General features: G+C 39.3%; 2 protein-coding genes across 7 annotated transcripts in view; one reads left to right on the top strand and one right to left on the bottom strand.

Annotated features, from left to right (window-relative positions):
• Nucleotides 1-58: 58 nt before the first annotated feature.
• Nucleotides 59-14,664, bottom strand: LOC114246587 (importin subunit alpha-5). 3 transcript variants are annotated; one of them, XM_028179185.2, is made up of 12 exons: nucleotides 8,299-8,508; nucleotides 7,472-7,619; nucleotides 6,814-6,961; nucleotides 6,223-6,304; nucleotides 5,473-5,690; nucleotides 5,029-5,120; nucleotides 4,771-4,949; nucleotides 3,492-3,682; nucleotides 2,625-2,796; nucleotides 1,881-1,982; nucleotides 1,066-1,231; nucleotides 59-338 (listed from the first exon to the last, which is right to left on the bottom strand). In XM_028179185.2, the coding sequence occupies exons 1-11, from the start codon at nucleotides 8,353-8,355 to the stop codon at nucleotides 1,106-1,108; spliced, it is 1,515 nt and encodes a 504-aa protein (XP_028034986.2). In that variant the 5' UTR covers nucleotides 8,356-8,508; the 3' UTR covers nucleotides 59-338; nucleotides 1,066-1,105. The 3 variants fall into 3 exon arrangements, with proteins under 3 accessions (XP_028034986.2, XP_028034987.2, XP_028034985.2); XM_028179186.2 differs by lacking the exons at nucleotides 59-338; nucleotides 8,299-8,508 and adding an exon at nucleotides 14,522-14,664 and having other exon boundaries at nucleotides 357-1,231; XM_028179184.2 differs by lacking the exon at nucleotides 59-338 and having other exon boundaries at nucleotides 357-1,231; nucleotides 8,299-8,657.
• A 160-nt stretch (nucleotides 14,665-14,824) lies between these two features.
• The window catches only part of LOC114246591 (homeobox protein PKNOX2), a 34,518-nt gene continuing 26,383 nt past the window's right edge, over nucleotides 14,825-22,959 (top strand). For all 4 annotated transcript variants that reach the window (XM_089737607.1, XM_089737606.1, XM_089737605.1 and 1 more), the window contains exon 1: nucleotides 14,825-15,137. The gene's annotated coding sequence lies outside the window, so the exon portion shown is untranslated. The remainder of the gene's footprint in view (nucleotides 15,138-22,959) is intronic.

The raw sequence follows: 22,959 nt of genomic DNA, 5'->3' as shown, positions 1-22,959 counted from the left end.
TCATACTCTTCATTCACACAGTTAATCCAATTCTCTTTAAGACACTCCCTCCTCACCTCAGGTAAATAAAATAAATATTAAAATTGATGGCTCTGGCCCTATCACTTGCTACTGTGTTCGAGGGAAGACTTGCATGTGTGTGCGTGCATGCAGTTGATGAATGAAAGATCTACTACCCTCACTGTAGCAGCATGGTTTCAACCGACACAACATACAAATCAGACATTCTCATATAAACTCAATAAAATCATGATAGCAGCCTGAATTAATTATCATCTTAATGTGCCTCTCTGCTATCAGAGGAGTGCCATCAATGTTGCATGACTCACCGACCAAAACTATAATAATAAATGCTATTTAATTTTTCAGGAACTTTATTATAAAAATAGTTTAAAAGACAAAAATATAAAAAAGATTCTTAACAACTTTTCATCACAATAATACTATGATTTCTAAACAAATTCTTTTACTCAACTACGATTAGTCATGTTGTGCTTTTGAAATATTGGGAACCAAATCGACTCTTTACTCCCATTGTGGCTTCCAATCTATCTAATATACAATATTGCTGTTTAGTGAAATTTATGAACAATGTATTTTTGATTACTGTAGATATAAACATGTATATCAAGGCCACAAGATCTTGACATTAAAATAGAGAAAATGAACACTACATTATTTTGCACAAATGTTAGCTTTGGTATAACAGTCTTCAAACGGGAACATACAATTGTTCTACGGAAACTAGACAAGACTGTGACTGGTGCAAGCAAGCTTATACAATAAAATGGTTCACATAATTTAGGAATTAATATAAAAATAAAATAAAAAAATACAAGAAATAATGTCTTTGGATAAACAACATTTAATTGATTAGTTGAAATGGAAGTTATTGTCTAATTACTTTGACTTGGGACTGTATGAATAATTTACATTCATGTTAAATTGGTTATTGTTAGCAATATTTAAGGAAAAGTAGTTTTCGATTGTGCTCAGATTTAGGTACTGAGTATTGTGTAAGTTAGTGACAAACCCTTCATTCAATTAATTAGATTATTTTGTCACCTTGCTTACTGCACCCTACTGAAACAAAACTTGCAGTTATCTAGAAGTGTATGGCTGCATCATTTGTCCTGAACTGATACTGCTCGTGGTCGTGAGCGGGCTGCGTGCTGGTGTCCTCCTCCTCCATAAAGTAGGTGTCCAGGATGTGGATGCTCTTCTTGTAAATCTGTTGGTTCATAATTCTCATCAACTGGAATATACTCAACTGCTGTCTTAAAAGTATTATTCTGAATTTATTATGGTAATTAATTCTATAGTTGCGAATCGTGTTTCGAATCATTAAGATTAAGAAAATCCTATTTATATAATATATTATATAGCCTCACCGGCCTCACCCCTTATGAGCAGACTCTGCTAAATCATACAGACTAGCAGATTTGAAGACTTATATAAACTAGAATTGGTTAAGAATATTTCAATATTTTTATTGCTTGTCAGGGGTAAAAGTGCTCACGGGTGACACGGTTTTAAGTGTTTATAGAAGTCCATATACACAAGACCTCATTAACAAAATGAATGTGTCCGGAGATACTAAGTCCAGTTCTCAATACTTATGGATAATGACTTAACATATGACTGCTTAGCGACAGAGGTAAGCAGAATAGTGGAGCATTTTTTAACACAAACACCCACAATAACCGTCATTTCTTCTTTGTGAAGTGTTTCGTAATCGTTATGTTGAGTATGTATTTCTTAGTAACAATAGTATTAACAACGAGAAAACTTTGTACTACTTCATCTACATTTTACTCGGTGGGCCAAAAAACGTTTCTAAAAGCATGATCCGTTATCTATACACAGGAAGTGATACACACCTGTTCATTTTCATGTTGTTGTAGGTTCTCAATTTGGTCCAGAGCACCAATCTCTTCCAGCTTTATGCACATTCCTCTAACTTGATCGTATTTTGCCGCAGCCTATGAACAAGACGCAGTGTGCAGTTGTGACGGACAGAGTGCAGTTACTCAAATGAATAATCACATTTCTTTCTGGGCGTTCCCTCAATGCTGAGGATCGTGACTGTATGTCAATCTTCTCCACTCGGTCCCATCACAATCACATTTACTTGTAGTTTAATGTTTTACGTTTTATTTATTTTTTATTGCTTAGATGGGTGGACAAGATCACAGCCGACCTGATTGGTGTTAAGTGGTTACTGGAGCCCATAGACGTCTACAACGTAAATGCGCCACCCACCTTGATATAAGTTCTAAGGTCTCAAGTATAGTTACAGCGACTGCCCCATCCTTCAAACCTAAGCGCATTACTGCTTCACGGCAGAAATAGGCAGGGTGGTGGAAGCTACCCGCGCGGACTCACAAGAGGTCCTACCACCAGTAATAAAATTTAAGCCACGGTCATGTTCTTATTGAAAAACGGTCGGAAAATAGTGAGCAGCAACCGACTTTTGGTGTTGCAATACTGAGCAACTCAGTAAGAAAGAATGGTGAATACTACCTCCAGGTGTAGGGAATCGTTAGTTGTAGTGTATAACTATTGCAGGAGTTGGATTAATTATGTAACTTTTGGTTTTGAATTTTCTTAAATTTTCACCATACCTGCAATAGATGAGTGAGTCCATCCAGCACTACGATGATGGCTCGGTGATCCCTGGCCTGGAGCAGGGCGCAGTACGGCGACAGAATATCACAGGACAGCATGGCGTCCAGTTGTTCAGGGGTGCCTCCAAGACACAGGTTTGTAATGGCCCAGGCTGCTTCCTTCTGGCACCTGTGTTAGTTAGTTGAATAAGATTCAATAAAAAAAATTCAAATTTAAAAGCAAAAAAGAAGTTGTACAGAAATAATAAATATTCTACATCTCGTGACTGTAATCTAGTCATTGGCTGAAACAAATAATTTGAATATGGACTGGGCGCCCCCTCAATGTAATCAGGTTTCTTACTATTTCTAGGGTTTTAGTGTTGGTCCTTAACAATGATGCGACCTTCAAATGATGCACTCAACTACTAAGACTGATGAGCAATATGAACAGTTTCAATCCTTAAACCATTTTGTATAAAACATCAAATATCATTAAAATAAAACTTTTTTGGGACCAGAACAGCGTACGTAACAATTGATACTTTTCAAACTTTAAGAATAAAAAGACATGAATAAATGGTGAACATATCTCTCATATGCTCAAAAGATAAAGGAAGTGTTGTCATAAAGTGCATCATTTTGTTTGTTATTTAGCAAGTAATTTCACAAATAGATTCTGACTGTATGAATTGATTTAACTTTGATTAATTTTACTTCTATGTTATTTTCGTGTATATTTAACTCTTTATGTAACTAAATTATTCTATTAAGATACCTACATAAAAAAAAATTGATTTAAGAGGTTTATTTAGCCTTATTTAAAATTTGTGTGGTATTAATATGTATGTAATAATCAAATACAATTTCCTCAGAGGTACACACTTGATGTCATGATGCACCAGGACCCTAGCGATTGGCTCCAGCACCCCGCTGTCGATAGCTCTCTGTATCTGCGGGGCTGTTCCCGCGAACACGTTGCTGCAAGCCCACGCAGCTTCCTTACTCAGAGCAGGAGATGCAGACAGGAGACGACTTATGGGTTTAAGGCAGTCGGCATCCAGGCAACGGTCTGTCTGTAACATCCAGTTAAGGTTATTAAAGGTAGTATTATGTTAAGTTGTCCAGAAAAAATCAGTCTAGATAAAATATCCGATCCTATTTCAATGTGAGTGGAGGCATTCTTGTGGTTTGAAAATATTTCTTAAATGTGAAAAAAAATGAAATCGCTCAAATATCACACCTAAATAAGCTGTCAAACAAAAAATTCTATCTGACAAAATAAAAACTTAACAAAATCAAAATAAGTAAAATTATCTAATTAAAAGTTAAACTAAATCATCACACAAAGAACAAAGTGATCTAAACAGGTATTTGGTAGCACAGCATCACATTATCAAATTATCAATGTATAAATAAATTATTAACATTATATCTATTACTCACAACACAATAAAATAGAAATGAATAAAATTAGGAACAGATATATAATAAGACCCTAAGCTTGTTACAAAAATGTCAGAAATTAATTACAAAAGATGTTCAGTTATGATTAATCTAATCATTTAATTACTATAAGATAGGGGAATTAAGATGGTCAGACAGTTTGAAAAAATTATGATGCTATTAGATTAGAAGTTTTATTTTTTCAGTGTAGCTTATCATTGGTAGAGAACTAGAGAAAGAAGAATTGCTCCCCTTTCCTATGTATTTCTGCCACTAGCTGACAATATTTTTAGTTTGAACAAGAACTGAATCAGGGGTATTTCACTCTCATGTATCAAGGATGTAATCAGTTGTAATGTCATAGAGACATGAATATATATTTTTTTATTGCTTAGTTGGGTGGACGAGCTCACAGCCCACAGTGTTAAGTGGTTACTGGAGCCCATAGACATCCACAACGTAAATGCGCCACCCACCTTGAGATATACGTTCTAAGGTCTCAAGTATAGTTACAACGACTATCCCACACTTCTAAACCAAAATGCATTACTGATTCACGGCAGAAATAGGCAGAGTGGTGGAACCCACCCACACGGACTCACAAGAGGTCCTACCACCAGTAAAAACTGTATATAAAGTAATAAACTATAAGTATATAAACTAAAGCCTGAAGTTGAAAATTGCCTCATTGCACAAGAAGTTAATTTTGCTTCAGTACCTGTATATCTGAGCCGGTGAGCATATTTCCTAAAGCTCGCAGTGCTGGTGTGGCGACTGCAGGTGCTGGGTGTTCTAGTAGAGAAACGAGACGCGGCAGCAGATGTCTGGTAGTCTGCACCCCTTCTATGCGCTCATTGGGGCCGTCTGTTAGATATGACAATGCCCAGCATGAGTCCGCTGAAATAGTAAGCATGTTATGTTTATCTTGAGTAGTGTGTATAATGAAGAAATTACTTTTACAGTAAACATTACTTACCAAGCACATCTTGATCTGATATTTCCAATAAATCAGAAATGTAAGGTAGAGCCGGGGCTACAAGATCGAATTGCACTAGAGGGTTTTTGTTTCTAGAAATGAACAAGAAAAATATAACATATTGTTTATTTTTTTTAACAAATCTGAGAAACATTTGGTGACGAATTCAAATTTGACAGCCTCATTGAAAGGTACAGCTATTTAGGAAATTGTTTGGTACAAGTAAGCTAACACTGGAGGTGAAGCGTGTTGAGAGTCTGTATAAGTGTCTACTAAAAGTCCTCCATTTTTTCCACAACTGAACTACCGAACTATAAAGCATGAGAACAAGCAAGAATAACATGAAAATTATACAAAATGATGTTACTAACCCATAAAAGAGCAATCAAAATAAAAATTAACAAACCTAAGCCTTGATATTATTTGCTAGATAGAACGAAATACCTGCAAAGGTTACTGTAAGTCCAAACAGCTATTCTCAGTTGACTGGTTGGAGTTTGTGCATTTAGAAGTGGCACCAAGGCCTGCATTATTCCTGCATTTAGGATCATATCTCTAGTCTCCGGGCCGTCTCCAGCTATGTTCCCCAGTGCCCATGCGCACTGTTCTCCGACCACACCGCCTTGACCTAAAAGGCTTATTAGTTTGGGTACAGCTCCACCCTAAAATATTAGTAAATAATAATTTGGTTAGTTTGATTGTCTTGTAAATTTTAGCATATCATGGTAAGTGGTTACAATTGCTCAGAAGCTATACCAGAAGTACACTTGCCCACTGCCTACCACAAAACTTTCATTGTCCATTTAGACTTTGACATAATGAAACCATAATTAGTTGTTGCACTGTCAGTATATATTTAATGATAGACAGCGACTTGAGTCTGCCCTAGGCATTGCTGAAGTCCATGGGCGACAGTAACCACTCACAGGTGGGCCAAACGCTCAGTGTAACAACATCTGAACTTTTAAATGTTGATTTTGTGTTGTAACATGGCACTTATTGCTGCTTCAAAATGACAAGTACTAATGTTTAATTTCGCATAATTATTTTCTGTTAATGTTAAAGTTATCTGACATATGGGTTTATTAACATGAGCAGTCCAATCATCAGCTCTGAAGAACTATGTGTGCTGACATTAAAACTTTCCAGTTATGATAATTACCAAACTAGAGTGTTGGATAGTGCGATACTTACATCAACAACAGCCATGGTATGTTGTCGGGTGCCTGAAGCAATATTGGTGAGAGCCCATGCTGCTTCAAACTGTAGATCGCTACTGTAATAAATGACCATTTACTTATTTTACCAATTGTAAATGCTAACCATAAAGAAAAATAGGTTTGAGAAAACAATCTGTGTAATTGAGATTCATATAGACTGATTTTATGGAAACCTTTTTATTAAGGCGTGTCATGCGTATCATAAGTTGACCAGTTGACCATTTATTTCATTATTTTTAATTAATAAAATAGATTTTCTTATATTATAATTAAAAAAAATATCCTGATGCTTAACTTGATCTGTGCATGTTTTCAAGGAATTGAGCTTGAATTGTGTGGCTTAACTATGTCCAGTTTAGTAATGGAGTGAATAGACAGGATGGCCATTATTCTGAAGCAATTTACATTTTAGTCTGATATCTCAACATCTGAAAAGTGTATAAATGCTGTGCTTTGGTATTTTGATACTACAAAAAATCCAGCCAGTTCCTTAGAGCTCCACTTTTGTAGGCAAATTTCTTTCATAATAATAGACACGTTAGATAGAGCGATTAAAAGGTTTTACCATTCATCATGATCCAAAGCTTCAACCAAAGGCTTAATGACTCCTGCATTAACCATAATAGAGATGGGTGGTTTCTGTTCACGAGACAGCATTCTGCGAGCTGCTCGTGCTGCATTTGTCTTTCTGGTTAGGTCTTGTGATTTGAGTTCTGTATGAATTGAAATAAATTGACTGATTTTAATGATTTTGAAAAGGTGCTTTCAATGTACAACAGAATGTGTTTTGAGTAATGTACAACGAGTCTTAGAGAAGAGCTGCTTAGCATGACACCTGAGATTTGAACAGTACTAATGATTGCACATCCAAAAGACAAAAGATGTAGGACGCTAACAACAACTCAATGATACAAGGGTTTATTCTGTATAAGACAAATAAAAAGGCTGATTCAATTTTATTACACACAACTTGAAGTTGTTGGACACTGCAGCGTAATGAATATTTATAGATATTAGTAGTTGCTTCACAACACCAGGCACTTGCGGTAGGCAGCGGCTTGGCTCTGCCCCTGGCATTGCTGAAGTCCATGGGCGACAGTAACCAATCACCATCAGGTGGGCCGTATGCTTGTCTGCCTACAAGGGCAATAAAAAAAAAAAAAACTTGTGTTTGTCATGCCAATCTAGAGACATAACAGCAAAAATATAATAAGAAAAAATACCCTCCAGAATTTCTTCAGGCGTCAGGACTTTCTCTGTTTCCACAGGAGTTTCAGTCTCCGGGGACATTGCACGCCTCTTAAGGAGTTGTTCATCTCGAGCCTGTTTTCGTAGCGCCACACTGAGCTCTGCACGTTTGCGACGCAATTCCTGTTGATTTTTTAAATTCAAAGCTACCTATGAGGTCTGCAAATATGTAACATGAGCCCTGATGATCTTTTCCAGAATCTTGGCTCACAATCGTAACAACTTTTTATTATGATTGCTACATTATCTGTTTTTTTTTGTCTAATTATGCACACTACAGAGAGATAGTGAAAATTTAATTAAGACTGTTAATATCAAACAAACATGACAGAATGAAATGGAGATCGTGGAAGCCGTAATTTAATGCGATATTTGATATTCGACACTTAGTGTTTTGATAAACATATTGGACCTTTAGTAATATTCATTAATAGTCAGTATTATTCTGTAACCTTGACAAAAAAAAAAACCTCACTAGTTTAGGACTTATTGATTGTTGTATTTGGAAAAAATATATTATTTTGTGTATGTACGTAAAGACTTATTTAATTATTTTAATGTAGATGACATTTGAGGTAAAACCGCATTTGAGTGTTAAGGTAAGCATTGTATGAGAATGCATGGAAAAGTGAAATAATTATTTTAATCTACCTTCCAACATTTCAAAATAAATAATAAATAAATTATATATACTGATATCATGCATTTTAAAATTTAAATCTTAAGCTATTCTGAGTTTAAAATATTAAGTGGTATGTACCTTTGAAGTAAGATTTCAAGTTTAGAATTTAAAATAACTTACTGTGGTACCCTGACCGGCGTTTTTGTACGATGACAATCTCGAGGTTCGTTCAGCCATTGTGATAGTATAAATTATTATAACCGATGTATATACAGAATAAAGTTAAAACGAAAATGATTACAATAACTAACAAGAACTTAAAAATTAATGTGAATGGCGATCGACCCTTTGCAACCGAATTTGAAATTTGAAAATTTTAAATGTTACTAGCATATAAAAATATATTATAGAAATTTTTCATTTTTTAAGATAAATCTACCTTTTTTCGTCATGAATATGATTTTTAATGAAATTTATACTTATTACTTCATACTTAGTACTTATTAATACTTAATACTTAAACGTGTTTAAGTTCTGGCGTAACAAAACTCTTTGGCAGGGATATTCTCGCAGAAAATCTTTGACACCTAGCTTTTTAAAGTGCCGCTTATAATCACGAATGTAATGTAACTATTTTTCAAGAAAACTATTTCTGGTTTCTGAGTTTTTCATAGGACGAAGTTATTTTTTCCTTTTTTTTCAAATGATAGTTTCATTTCTTTTTTTATATTTTGCCAATATGATTTTGAAACGGTTTTTTTTTTTTTTTTTTTAAAGGTGCATCGTTCATTTTTAGAGTCTAACGACTATATAAGGTTTTTTTTTTGTTTTCATCAAATTTCATTCTTCTATATGTCCTCTCATCTTCGTGATGAGCTCGGCCACTAAAATTTCTAAACAAAGTCATTCTTACTCCTTGTCGTGTCCAACAAACTGTATTTTATATGATTACACAACCGACTCTCCATGCTACCTGGTTCTATGGCACCCTGACAGCTGTCCCGACTTAACACAGAAATTAAAAGAATGTTACATATTATAATGTTCATTAAAGCAGGGATATTGCAAAATCTTGGTGGCTCTGAAGTCATGTTAATTGGAAGTTATTATCTATGATCTGAAGCTACTACCTAATGTCTTCCTTTTCTCCTTTCTCTATAAAGGTTAGGTTGCGTGATGTGATGTTGTGTGATGAAACCCTATGTCGCAAATTATTCAAATAAAAATTTGAATTTAATTCTTATCAAATATGAAATTCATTTACTATTTCTCACTTTCTTTCTATAATGTGTAAAATTATATAGGCTGCTGATCGGAGTTTTACTGAATGGTCTAATTAATAAACTAATCATTAGATATAAACCAATCATGAAATTAATCCAGTATTCCTAGACTGTTGTTTGATATTCAAACTGTATAACATGGGAGTGCCAGACAGACTCATGCTCATCATACGAGACTACTTGTCGAACCGTTCGTTCCGATATCGAGTCGAGGGAACGCGTTCCCGGCCCCGTCACGTCACAGCCGGAGTCCCGCAAGGCTCCGCCCTCTCCCCGTTACTATTCAGTTTGTATATCAACGATATACCCCGGTCTCCGGAGACCCATCTGGCGCTCTTCGCCGATGACACCGCCATCTACTACTCGTGTAGGAAGAAGGCGTTGCTTCATCGACGACTTCAGACCGCAGCTACCACCATGGAACAGTGGTTCCGGAAGTGGCGCATCGACATCAACCCCACGAAAAGCACAGCGGTGCTCTTCAAAAGGGGTCGCCCTCCGAACACCACGCTGAGCATCCCTCTCCCGACTAGGCGCGTCAACACCCCCGCCCCCGCCGTTCGCCCAATCACGATGTTCGACCAGCCCATACCGTGGGCCCCGAAGGTCAAGTACTTAGGCGTCACCCTCGACAGTAGGATGACATTCCGCCCCCACATTAAGACGGTACGCGACCGTGCCGCCTTCATTCTAGGACGTCTCTACCCGATGATATGTAGGCGAAGTAAAATGTCCCTTAGAAATAAGGTGACACTCTACAAAACTTGCATACGCCCCGTCATGACCTATGCAAGTGTAGTGTTCGCTCACGCGGCCCGCATACACTTAAAATCCTTTCAAATCATTCAATCCCGTTTTTGCAGGATAGCCGTCGGAGCCCCGTGGTTCGTCAGGAACGTCGACCTCCATGACGACCTGGACTTAGAGTCCATCAGTAAGTATCTGCAGTCGGCGTCCATGCGCCACTTCGATAAAGCGGCACGACACGAGAACCCTCTCATCGTGGCCGCCGGTAACTACATTCCCGATCCTGCGGACAGAATGGAAAGCAGTCGACGTCGCCCAAAACACGTCATCTCGGATCCACCCGATCCACTAACGGTGCTTTTAGGTAATTCAAGCACCGGTCACCGTTCTCGTCGAACCCGTCGCTTGCGACGAAGGGCTCGACGAGTAAATTAACTCTCAGACACAGCCCACTGAGTTTCTCGCCGGATCTTCTCAGTGGGTCGCGTTTCCGATCCGGTGGTAGATTCTGCGAAGCACGACTCTTGCTAGGGTTCGTGTTAGCAACGTCACCAGGTTTGAGCCCCGTGAGCTCACCTACAAAAGTTAGGGTTACGCTGACATAGCCTCTCAAGGCTCTCAGCTTAGGTAGGAAAAAAAAAAAAAAAAAAAAACTAGACTGTTATTGCAAATTGAGTTTTTTTGTGAATTGAGCTTGTTATTTGTAAGTGGATAAGGTCAGAAAAACTTTTTAAGAATAGTACGTTCGGCTATTTATCAAAAGATTCGAATTAATTGGCGAATATGCGACTGATACGTTTTCGATACTACAACACTTTCTTATAGTGTCTTCACATGTTATTTAATTTCCTAAAATACTGTTGGTGAGACATGTTGCAATCATGAGCAGTGCCTGCATGCCATCCAGTCATGCAGGCATGCTTTACGGCTTAAAGAGTAAAGATTAAGTAGTCTTTTCGCCAACGCAACGGAGAAAAGAATTTAAATATTGCATAGTAATTAATAAATAATTATAAGTACTTTTATGGTTTAGTAGTGCGTTTATTATTTTTATATCAATTCTCAGACTTATTTTTGTAAATGACTTGTCTAAAATATGACAAAGACTTATATTATCTGTGGGGGTCTTTATGAGTTTCTAAAAGGCGGCGGTGTAAGGTTGTTAATCTACATGATGCTATCGTGCTTGGATTGGGTAATTATTGGATGAATCTGTAATGAATGTCTTAACCTTCCATTAGTAATACTATTCGTTACAAATACTACAAATATTTCTATAAATATCAATGTATCCTTAACGAATTCCTGACCCGTTTATACTATTGTTAGTTGAAGCTTGGTACAGTCGTGGTTGGCGCTTCGGTGGAGGTTTCTGCTGTAAGGTTGAAGTATTTACAGATGCTTCTATGCAATAAAAATAAATAAAAAATAAAACTAAATACAGCAACACTCAACTAGGGATGATCGGTATTAGAAAAACATCGATGTTGACATCGATTTAAAAGTATCGATGTACGATACAAATCGATAGCAAAAAATCGACTTCTAAAAACATCGATGTTTTTGGGAGGAAATAAAGCTATTTTATTTATTAATCGTTTTTATTAAAACAACGTTTTACGGATTATAAGCGGGGGTTTAATTATTGGACTTGACTCCGACATCACACTTCACAGTATACGTTTCCTTAATTACACACATTTATGTAGTACGGCTTACTTCGATTACGTTAATCAGGGTCATCTAGTTTAAACAAGTTGTACTATCTAGGGACTCACTAGCTAGAAAGTACATCCACAGTTCATCATCAACCTGTATCTCTCCACGCTGGATGTAGGCCTCTCCCATAGTCCGCCGCAATGAACGATCCTCCACCTTCCGCATCCAATCTCTCCCAGCATATCGCCGCAAGCTACCGGTCCAACGGGCAAGGGGACGCCCAACGCTGCGCTTACCGGTACGTGGTCTCCAGTCCAGAACACTTCTGCTCCAACGGCCATCGCTTCTGCGATATGTATGTCCGGCCCATTGCCATTTCAGCTTGCTAATCTTTAGGGCTATGTCGGTTACTTTGGTTCTTTGATGGATTTCTTCATTTCTGACTCGATCCATCAAAGAAACTCCGAGCATACACCTTTCCATAGCACGCTGAACGACTTTGAACTTACGGACCAGGCCTACGGTCAATGTCCACGTTTCAGCGCCATATGTCATGACATGCAGCACGCAAGCGTCGAATACTTTTGTCTTTAGGCATTGCGGGATTGCTGACTTTAAGATATGACGGAGCTTTCCATACGCAGCCCAGACCAACTGTATGCACCTATCAGCTTCCTTCTCAAAGTTGGCCCTGCCTAGCTGAACAATTTGGCTTAGATAGGTGTATTCTGACAACTTCGAGTACCGCGAATTCGACTATTACCGGTCCAGGAATAATATGGTCGTTGAACATGACCTTAGTTTTGTCCAGATTCATTCCCAGACCAACACGTCGTGACGCGGCATTGAGCTCACCCAGCATACACCTGAGATCTTTCAGCGACTCTGCCATTATAACGATATTGTCTGCAAATCGGAGGTGTGAGAGATGCTAGCCATTGACATAAATGCCCAGCTTACTCCAGTCCAGAGTCTTGAAGACATCCTCGGGAGCAGCAGTGAACAGTTTCGGCGATATAACGTCACCCTGTCGCCCCCCTCTGTGAAGCTCAATCGGGATTGTCTGCTGGTTTTGAATCTGGACTGTCACTTTGACAGCTTTATATAAACTCTTCAACACCTCAACGTATCGATAATCGACTAAGCATCGCTGTATGAATTCCAGAATAGCCCAAGTTTCGACGGAGTCGAAGGCTTTTTCGTAGTCCACAAACGCGAGACACAGAGGACGATTGTATTCTTCAGTCTTCTGAATAACCTGTCTCAGCACGTGGATATGGTCTAGCGTACGGTAGCCTTTGCGAAACCCAGCCTGCTCCGGAGGTTGGAACTCGTTAAGTCTAGAGGCCAAGCGATTTGTAAGGACTTTCGAGAACAGCTTAGAAATACGGCTAAGAAGTGAAATAGCTCTGTAGTTCTTGAGCAGAGCACGGTCTCCCTTCTTAAAGAACAGAATGACAGTACCCTTGCTCCAGGTTTCCGGTCTAGTCGTTTTTTGGATGACGGTGTTGAACGTTGTGCATAATTGGTTGAGAACTGGTGTACCACTTGCCTTCAACAATTCTGTACTGATTCCGTCATCTCCTGTAGCTCTGTTATTTTTAAACTTTAAACTGTTCCAAAGCACCCCTTATTTCTTCTATACTGACGTCGGGTATGTCTTCCGTATAGTGGCGGACTAAGGGGGCTCGGTGATCATTCTCTGGGTGGGCAAAGGGTTTGGGAGTATGTGAGGCATAGAGACTACGGTACTAGCTCTCCACAGTTAGTGGCCTTAAAAGATATAATAATATGGTCGTTTCGATAGTTCGATATTTTATTCTCATAACATCGATATTATCGAAACCAAAACATCGATGTGTCGATGTTATCGAAACCAAAACATCGATGTTTATTCAACATCGATAAATATCGATCATCCCTACACTGAACAGCTGTTCGCTCTAAAATATTCACTGGTTTGAACTAGTTTGATGTCTTGCTGTGGTATAAGCCAGGAACGACCCACTATATTACACGTTAATAATTTAAACCTACAACCTAAAAATTTTTATAAATTTATACTTTCACACAAAAGATAAATATGCACGGATCGTACGTTGTTCCAATCAACTTTAAGATTAGGTCTATTTTGGCATAGAAGGCGTGACTGATTTTGATTGATTTATTACCACTACCTTATAATTATTATCAAGGTTTTAAATATAATTATGGATCATTAATGTTATCTATTACAATAATTACTACATGTGTCTGTTTTAAATAATGTAACTCTGTACCAAGGCTTGTAAAACTTTGTTGCTTCGGGGTGATTGATATTTACACATACATAATTATAAAAAAATCGGGTCAAGTATTAAGAAAAATGTTTAATATCTTTTTCCTAACATTAATCATAGTTTAAGCACTTGTAAATGCTCAGTTTCCATCAATACATATCACTTTTGAATATTTGATATTGTTGAATTTAAACCTCAACAAGAAAGAGGAGGATAAAGTTATTAGGTAGCGGAATTAATTAATTAGCTCGTAAGTCGAAAGACGGATCATTCCAAAGAGTATAGGAAGATAACTTCATTATGAGTCGAACTGCATTGCGACTCGAGTATCGAGTTAATGCAGTCGGGATCAGAGAAAAAAAAAACGACTGTCTGAATAAAATAAGAAGTAGGAGGCGCTGAAACGACAGATATTGAATGGTGGGACGATCTTACCATGCGCAATGAAGATTAAATAAATAATACTGACTTTACTCTGCAGTTCAACAATGAATTTACAATACTTTCAGTACACGACGTCAGAATCGTAACCGTCGTAAATGAATGTTATTAAAACGGGTTAGCACGCGTTCTCGAGCGTGTTATTACGCAAAATGTATGATGTTGGGCGTGACATGTCAAATCAGCCGGGTCGAGCCGAAGAAGCGCGGATGTTTTCCGTCCTTGTTAACTATATGAAGTAGAGCGAGACGGAGTCGCTGGACAGGCAGGAGCTGAGGGTGTCGCCATTTTCATTTTGACGAATATTGACAGCACGGCAGACAGGCAGCGGCGCGCCCGACGACGCGGCGTCTACACTATTTTTATTTTGATAGTGATTCATTTAACGACCTGATTACGTTATTTAAACCGTTCCGTGTATGTAATTAAAAAACATCGTTTACTATCTGAGTGACGTGCATTGTAAACACTGTCGAACTTTTTGGTGCTAACCTCTACTACGTTTTTTTTCGTCGTAAGTGGTGTTTTTGAGAACTGCAAGACTGATCGATATGTGCAAGACGTTCTACAGATGACTTTGTATTCTAATATACCTAGGTGGTGTATTCTGGTGAGTAAACTTTATCGCATTTGAATAAAATATCAATATTAATCTGTGTCATAATAGCTATTTGTAGAATACAGCTTTCTTAGCGAACAAATTTGGCACGGGTTTCGGTTTTTGATGTGCAAAACGACAGACATCCTTTGTTGCGGTAGCTCCAGTTTGTTTACGAACTGTCAGGGGCAGTACACGGCCTAAGATATATTGCCTGGGTTGGCGACTATGCGTGGAAACGGTGCGCAAGCGAAACACGACCGTATGTTGATGGCTTAACGTTCATAGTCGGGTGGGACGGGCCACGATAACGGCCCGTAGAATTAATTTATCACACGCCGCCGCTTGACAAGTTGAAAACATAAATTCGACCTTGGCGCTCCACGTGGTTTCGAAGTTCAAACCTTTGTGTTTAGGTCTCGCTTTTGTTTAGAACTTTCAAAATATTTATTTATTTGCTTTTGTGTGTATGGATCATTTTATTTTTTTTGTTTAACGGACTACTGTTTTTGACGAATGGATTCATTTTTTACGCGTTTATTCTAATGGCACAGGTCTAACTTTAAAAATAATACTATATAGGTGAGTTTCGTGATGCGATTCTAGTTAGGTACCTATCTTCCACACTGGGACGAAGTAATACGTAGGAGGACTGTGATTAATTCAACATGTTTTTCGTTATTTTTAATTCAAAAATAGTCAAATGTGGATTAAAAGATGGTATACGTTTCGAAAAAAAAAAAAAAAAACTGAAAAATACCTAAGGGGAAAACTTAAAAAAAAACCAATATCGACATTAAAAATAATATGTAAAAACCATTAATTTTTGTTTTAATTGTAATTGAGAGCAAGATGGGAATTAGTTCCCATCCTGCCTATTTCTGCTGCAAAGTAGTCATAGAGTCCAGTTAGTAGGGTAAGGCAGGAGTTATTCACTAAATTGAGAGAAGACCTCGTGCCCCAAGATTAGTCTTCGTATTCGTTTTACTGGTGGTAGGACCTCTTGTGAGTCCGCACGGGTAGGCGCCACCACTCGGCATATTATTGCCGTGAAGCAGTATGCGTTTCGATTTGAAGGGCGGGGCAGCCGTTGTAACTAAGTATACTGAGGCCTTAGAACTTATATCTTAGGGTGGGTGGCGCATTTACGTTGTAGATGTCTATGGGCTCCAGTAACCACTTAACACCAGGTGGGCTTTGAGTTCGTTCCCCCATCTAAGCAAAAAAATATATATCGCGACCTCTGTGTGCCCCGGAATAAACCTTTCTTGGCTAAATAAAGTCAAAAAATTTGTTTATAAAGTAAAAAACGTTCTTAATTGGCAAACTTCATTAACAATTTCATCTTCTTTTTTTTATGATTGAAGGATTACTGGTGGCCCGGAGGCCTTTCCAGTTTCACCAGGACAGGTGGGCGAGCAAAGGCTCAGCCAGAAGGGGTGGGATTTGCTAACAGCTACTCGAGCGCCTCCGAAGGAGACCTAAAAACTCAAGAGCAGCTGCTTCGCAAATGAATCTACTACCGGATCGAAATCGCGACCCGCTGAGAAGATCCGGCGAGAAACTCAGCGAGCTGATTCATGGGTTAGGTTGCACGGCGAACTCTTTGTCGAGTTCGACGAGTAGGGTTACCGAGGTCCCTAAGCCTGCTCCTAGTGTTAGAGCTGAAGGCGTCTAATGCAAAGGTTATTGGATCTGATGGATCCGTAAGGACGTGTCTAGGGCGTCGACGGTGACTGGCTCCTGCGTGATCAGGATTAGGGGAGTAGTCAGCAGCGGCAACGATAAGGCGATTATCATGACGCATAGCCTTATCGAAGTAATTTCATCTTCTGTTATATCTTGTTAATACTGGTCAGGACATCTGAACAAAGTTATCCCGTCTTTACGAATCTATCAGATCCAGTAACCCTTGCATTAGACACCTTTAGCTCTAACACTAGGAGTAGAGACCCCGGTAACCGTACTCGTCGAACTCGACAGAGTTCGACGTGCAATGCGTAACCTAAACATCAGCCCGTTGATTTTCTCGCCGGATCACCTCAGCGGGTCGCTATTCCGATCCAGATTCATTCGCGAAGCAGCTATTCTTGAGTTGTTAGGTCTCCTTTGGAGACGCTCGGGTGGCTGTTAGTAAACCCCACCCCTCCTGGCTGAGTCCTTGCTCGTCCAGCTATCCTGGTGAAACTGGAAAGGCCTCTGGGTCACTAGGAATCCCTCAATCCTAAAAAAAGAAGCAAAGTAATGAAATTATTGTATTGTCATCAGCCTTTTTTTATCCTACCTAAGCTGATAGTCTTGAGAGGCTATATCAGCGTAACCTTAACTAGTATGAGAGCTCACGGGGCTCAAACCTGACGACGTTGCTAATACGAACCCTAGCAAGAGCCGTGCTTCGCAGAATCTACCACCGGATCGGAAACGCTACCCACTGAGAAGACCCGGCGAGGAACTCTGTGGGCTGTGTCTGAGGGTTACGTCGCTAGCGACGGTTTCGAAGAGAACCATGTACGGTGCTTGAGGTACCTAAAAGCACTGTTAGTGGATCGGGAGGATCCGAAATGACGTGTTTGGGGCGACGTTGACTGCTTTCCATTCTTTCCGCAGGATCGGGAATGACATCAGCCCTTGACGCGTGTGCCAATTGTCAAGTTGATCAGACTTCTGGAATACGATGCGAATGACGTTCAAAAATTCCGTTACGTACACGCATACCGAACTCATAAAAACATGTTAAAAATAAAAAAGTCTTTCAATATTAATTTCAGATGATTATTTTAATATGAACCAATTACAAAGTAAAATGCTGAATTATTAATTAAATTCGTTTTTGTAATGACCTAGCTAGAGCGAGGTTGGATCTAGTGCTGTGAACGCCTGCGACAGTTCGGATCGGAATAAAAACAATTATAGGGATGTAACTATAATCCCACAAAATAAATGTTCTTGTAACTTAATAGTCTGCACCTATCTCTTTTTTGCCCCCTATTTCCCCAGTTTTCTTTTAACCGGGATCGGAAGTGGTGGGAATCTAAGCGGACAGGGAACATGTATACAATAGCGTTGAGACTTCTACTAAGTCAATGCGGAATCGCTTCGCATCAGCTTGTCGAGCAGGAGATAGGGTTTTAGTACTCTTGAACTTTCCAACATTACAGTTGTAGAGTGATGGAGATAGTGATACGGCGATTTTCTTTAGACTGCTAGAAGTTAGTCATATAGACGTGAATGCCACTGCCTGTCTCGAAACAGATCGAAAACTCAGTTTTATTTAAATATGGCAGATAAGCAGTTAGTTTTTTTTTAATTCTTATTTGGGTGGACGAACTCACAGACCACATGGTGCTAAGTGGTTACTGGAGCCCATAAACGTCTACAACGTAAATGCGCCACCCACCTTGAGATATATGTTCTAAGGTCTCAGTATAGTTACAACGGCTGCCTCACCCTTCAAACCGAAACGCATTACTGCTTCACGGCAGAAATAAGCAAGGCGGTGGCGCCTACCCTTGCGGACTCACAAGAGGTCCTACCACCAGTAAAACGAATACGAAGACTAATCTTGGGGCACGAGGTCTTCTCTCAATTTAGTGAATAACTCCTGCCTTACCCTACTAACTGGACTCTATGACTACTTTGCAGCAGAAATAGGCAGGATGGGAACTAATTCCCATCTTGCTCTCAAATACAATTAAAACAAAAATTAATGGTTTTTACATATTATTTTTAATGTCGATATTGGTTTTTTTTTTAAGTTTCCCCTTAGGTATTTTTCTGTTTTTTTTTTTTTTCGAAACGTATACCATCTTTTAATCCACATTTGACTATTTTTTAATTAAAAATAACGAAAAACATGTTGAATTAATCACAGTCCTCCTACGTATTACTTCGTCCCAGTGTGGAAGATAGGTATCTAACTAGAATCGTGCTCCGTACCCGTGCGGACGCACAAGAGGCCTATCACCAGTAAAATTTTATTTTGTATATTAAAAATTGCATTTGGCTCCATATCTACTATGTGTAATGCAATCACAACGATTCGGTTCTCTTTATCACCCCACTCCATTTTAATATCGCAAAATATTGTACAATGTATGGGCGCCAAAATGAGAAAACTCAATGAGCAATCATATAAAAATGACATTCCAAATTCAAATGTAATATTTTGTTTATTTTTAATTGTAACAGTATTTATGGCCAGACTAAGTAGTTACAAGTCACAACGACCGCCCCACCCTTCAAGCCGAAACGCATTACTGCTTAACGGCAGAAATAGGCAGGGCGGTGGTACCTACCCGTGCGGACTCACAAGAGCTCCTACTACCACTTGCAGGGCTCAAAAAGGTATTTTTGTAGAGTATCCGCCATAAGTTTCGGCTTGTGGGGTGAAAATTAAATAGCTGTGATACAATTAAAAGGTGTTCTAACGTATCCCTTTGATCCACTAGCAGTTCTCTTGGAAGCCACTACTGACAGCCCCCAAACCACAGATCACCGTTCTCTGCGACAAGCTCGACGACAAACCTAGCCTATAACATCAGCCCGCGCCCTACAACCATCCTGAGATATTATTACGGGTCTTTTCGTGGGTCGCGATTCCGATCCGGTACTCGATCCATTTACGAAGCAGCTGTCCTAGATTTCTCTCCGTCGAAGGCACTTGGGCCGCTGTTTATTGTTTTCTCCCTACCTATTCTGATAGCCTTGAGAGGCTGTCAGCTTCTTGACGTGTAGGTGATCTCACGGGGCTCAAACCGGAGTGTTGCTAACACTGGCCCTAACAAGAGTAGTGCTTCGCAGAATCTACCACCGGATCAGAAACGCGATCCACTGAGAAGATTCAGCGAGAAACTCAGTGGGCTGTGTCTATCGGTTAATTTACTCGGACGGATCCTAAGGACGGTGGCCGGTGCTTAAAAGTATCGTTAATGGTTCGGGAGGATCCGTAATGACGTGTTTAGGACGACATGGCCGCTCTTAGCAGATTTTGCCTTACCCGGCTGAGCCCATGTTCGTCCACATGTCTTGGTGAAGCTATGAAAGTCTGTGGGCCACAAGCAATCCCTCCACCCCCTAAAAGGAACTTTGACTTCTTATCCTAATATGGGTGCGGTCTTCACATTATTTTAGGGTTTGTGGTAATTACCTTAAAATATACTGTTAGATAGAGTTAGGTACATAGAAAGATGCCTAGTTAAAAAGGGTATGAATTTAGAATGGACGTTTTCTTTAACAAAAAAAACTTTGTTTGTTTGGAACGGTAGGCAGCGGCTTGGCTCTGGCCCTGGCATTGCTGGCGTCCTTTAGGTGGGCCGTATGCTCGTCTGCCTACAAGGGCAATAAAAAAAACAAAAATGATTCAGCGATTGTGAAGATTAATTTTGATACAGACGCACAGACGGAAATCTGTTTTAAATACGATGTATTGAAGCTTAAATTTACTCAAATGATTTTTTCACCGTCTTCAAAGATGGATGCTTACGAATTTGAGGCGCATATTTTAATAATGCTTTCCTGCGGCTACACCGATAAATAAGTCAAAATTGTCTCTTCTCTGTCGTAACTTTCGTTATTAAAATATATATTTTGTGCAATTACACGGCCGGTCAAGGCGTCACTTGTCCGTAATGGGCGCACGGTCCCGCCATTTTTGCTGTCACAAAGGTTTTTACGCGGGAAACGAAAGTCGGCATTTTTCCCACCCCGGTTTTCTGTTCGAGAATTTAATCTTATTTTTTTCTCTTTCTTTTCTTCAGTTTATGCGAATCACTGAAAACACTCGCGGCTTAATTAATCTTTCCTAAAATTAATTTTACCATCGCGCCAATTATGATGTATACTTTTTTCATTTACTTAGCATCTTTTTTTTATTGCTTAGATGGGTGGACGAGCTCACAGCCCACCACATTTACAACGTAAATGCGCCACCCACCTTGAGATATAAGTTCTAAGGTCTCAGTATAGTTACAGCGGCTACTCCACCTGCTATCAGCCGAGCACAACTATGAACCGGTTTGTTTGAAGGTCTGATTAGTGATTTGGAAAAGAACTTGGTAGAGGAGCAGCACTCATTTGTATGTCGTCAGTGTTCGTCTAAACCTGGATGTCGTGGCGTTTAAGCTATACCTAGTCAGGTCATAAGTATTGTCACACAGTAAAAACTTTTCTTTTAGAATGCTGGCCACAAAAAACTTTATTGAATCCGAATTTCGAATTGTTCATGAAAATAAAAATGTATACTTTTAGAATTTTACTCATTTTTAAATATGGAGTGGACGCTTAAAGAAGACCGTGTTGCAGTTATTGCGTTTCATCGTTACGGTTACGCGCCAATTCAAATTTTTAACATACTGAAAAATTTTAATATAACCAAAAGATTCGTTTATCGTACCATCAAACGATACAATGAAGACTCTAGTGTAGATGACAGGTCAAGAAGTGGTTGCCCTCGGTCTGTTAGGACTCCAGCAGTGATAAAAGCTGTGAAGGCGCGAATTCAAAGAAATCCCAAACGTAAGCAGAAACTGTTGGCCCTTCAGATGGGGTTAAGCAGAACCACGGTGAAAAGAGTGTTAAATGAAGACTTAGGGCTTCGGGCATATCGAAGAAAAACAGGACATCGTTTGAATGCTCGTCTAATGGACCTGAGACTGAAGAGATGCCGCGCTTTGTTGAAGCGGTACGCGGGAAAAAATATCGGGAAATTCTTTTTTCGGATGAAAAAATTTTTACCGTAGAAGAGAGCTACAACAAACAAAATGATAAGGTGTACGCACACAGTAGTGAAGAAGCGAGCAACCGTATTCCGCGTGTCCAACGAGGTCATTTCCCATCCTCGCTCATGGTATGGTTGGGAGTTTCTTATTGTGGCTTAACAGAGCTAAATTTTTGTGAGAAAGGTGTAAAAACGAATGCAGTTGTGTATCAAAATACAGTCCTGACGAACCTTGTGGAGCCTGTTTCTCATACCATGTTCAAGAACAGGCACTGGGTATTCCAATAAGATTCGGTGCCAGCTCATAGAGCGAAGAGCACACAAGACTGGCTGGCGGCGCGTGAAATCGACTTCATCCGGCACGAAGACTGGCCCTCCTCGAGTCCAGATTTGAATCCGTTAGATTACAAGATATGGCAACACTTGGAGGAAAAGGCGTGCTCAAAGCCTCATCCCAATTTGGAGTCACTCAAGACATCCTTGATTAAGGCAGCCGCCGATATTGACATGGACCTCGTTCGTGCTGCGATAGACTACTGGCCGCGCAGATTGAAGGCCTGTATTTAAAATCACGGAGGTCATTTTGAATAAACTTTAGTGTCATAAGAATCTATGTTTTGTTAAGTTCATTTTGGTATATGAATGGTTACATAATGAATAAACTTGTTTCAATTATTTTACATTAAACATGTGACAGAATTTATGTCCTGACTAGGTATATGTTATTTTTGACAGGGTCAAAGCAACCTGTTTTGGGTTTCCGAGATGTTTCTTACTGTAAAGTGAACAGCAGATAGTATTTGATCGTGGCTTGTCTGTATAGATATACATACATACCTTCGTGTATTTTTTGTTTGTCGTGGACCACGACGCATTGTATAGCGTTCCTATTATACAATTCTGCACTCTTCTTCTACTTTTGGTCCTTATTCCCTTATGTGAAGGTCGAAATGATGTGAAGCAGGGTCTTCCATTGAGAACCTTTTCTCGCATAATCTTCTTTCACGCAGCCCATTCAAGTCTTTTAGAACGCCCCCTCCTCATATTGCCGTGTACAATTCTGCAGTCCCTAGATCTTCAAAATACAAACATTTCCCCACAATTTCAAATCGTGTTTCT

The sequence above is a fragment of the Bombyx mandarina genome, chromosome 23, assembly GCF_030267445.1.
Source record: "Bombyx mandarina strain Sakado chromosome 23, ASM3026744v2".
NCBI classification, from domain to species: Eukaryota; Metazoa; Arthropoda; class Insecta; order Lepidoptera; family Bombycidae; genus Bombyx; species Bombyx mandarina.
The sequence above is the reverse complement of the archived record's forward strand: the minus strand, read 5'-3'. Positions and strand labels throughout refer to the sequence as shown.

What these genes read in the sequence shown, in the direction of transcription:
- LOC114246587 (XM_028179184.2), bottom strand. Translation starts at nt 8,355, where the DNA reads ATGGCTGAACGAACCTCGAGATTGTCATCGTACAAAAACGCCGGTCAG. An exon ending in GCTTTGGATCATGATGAATG is followed by an intron (nt 6,305 to 6,813) that starts GTAAAACCTTTT and finishes CATTTATTACAG; the next exon opens with TAGCGATCTACAGTTTGAAG. An exon ending in CTGGTGCATCATGACATCAA is followed by an intron (nt 2,797 to 3,491) that starts GTGTGTACCTCT and finishes TAACTAACACAG; the next exon opens with GTGCCAGAAGGAAGCAGCCT.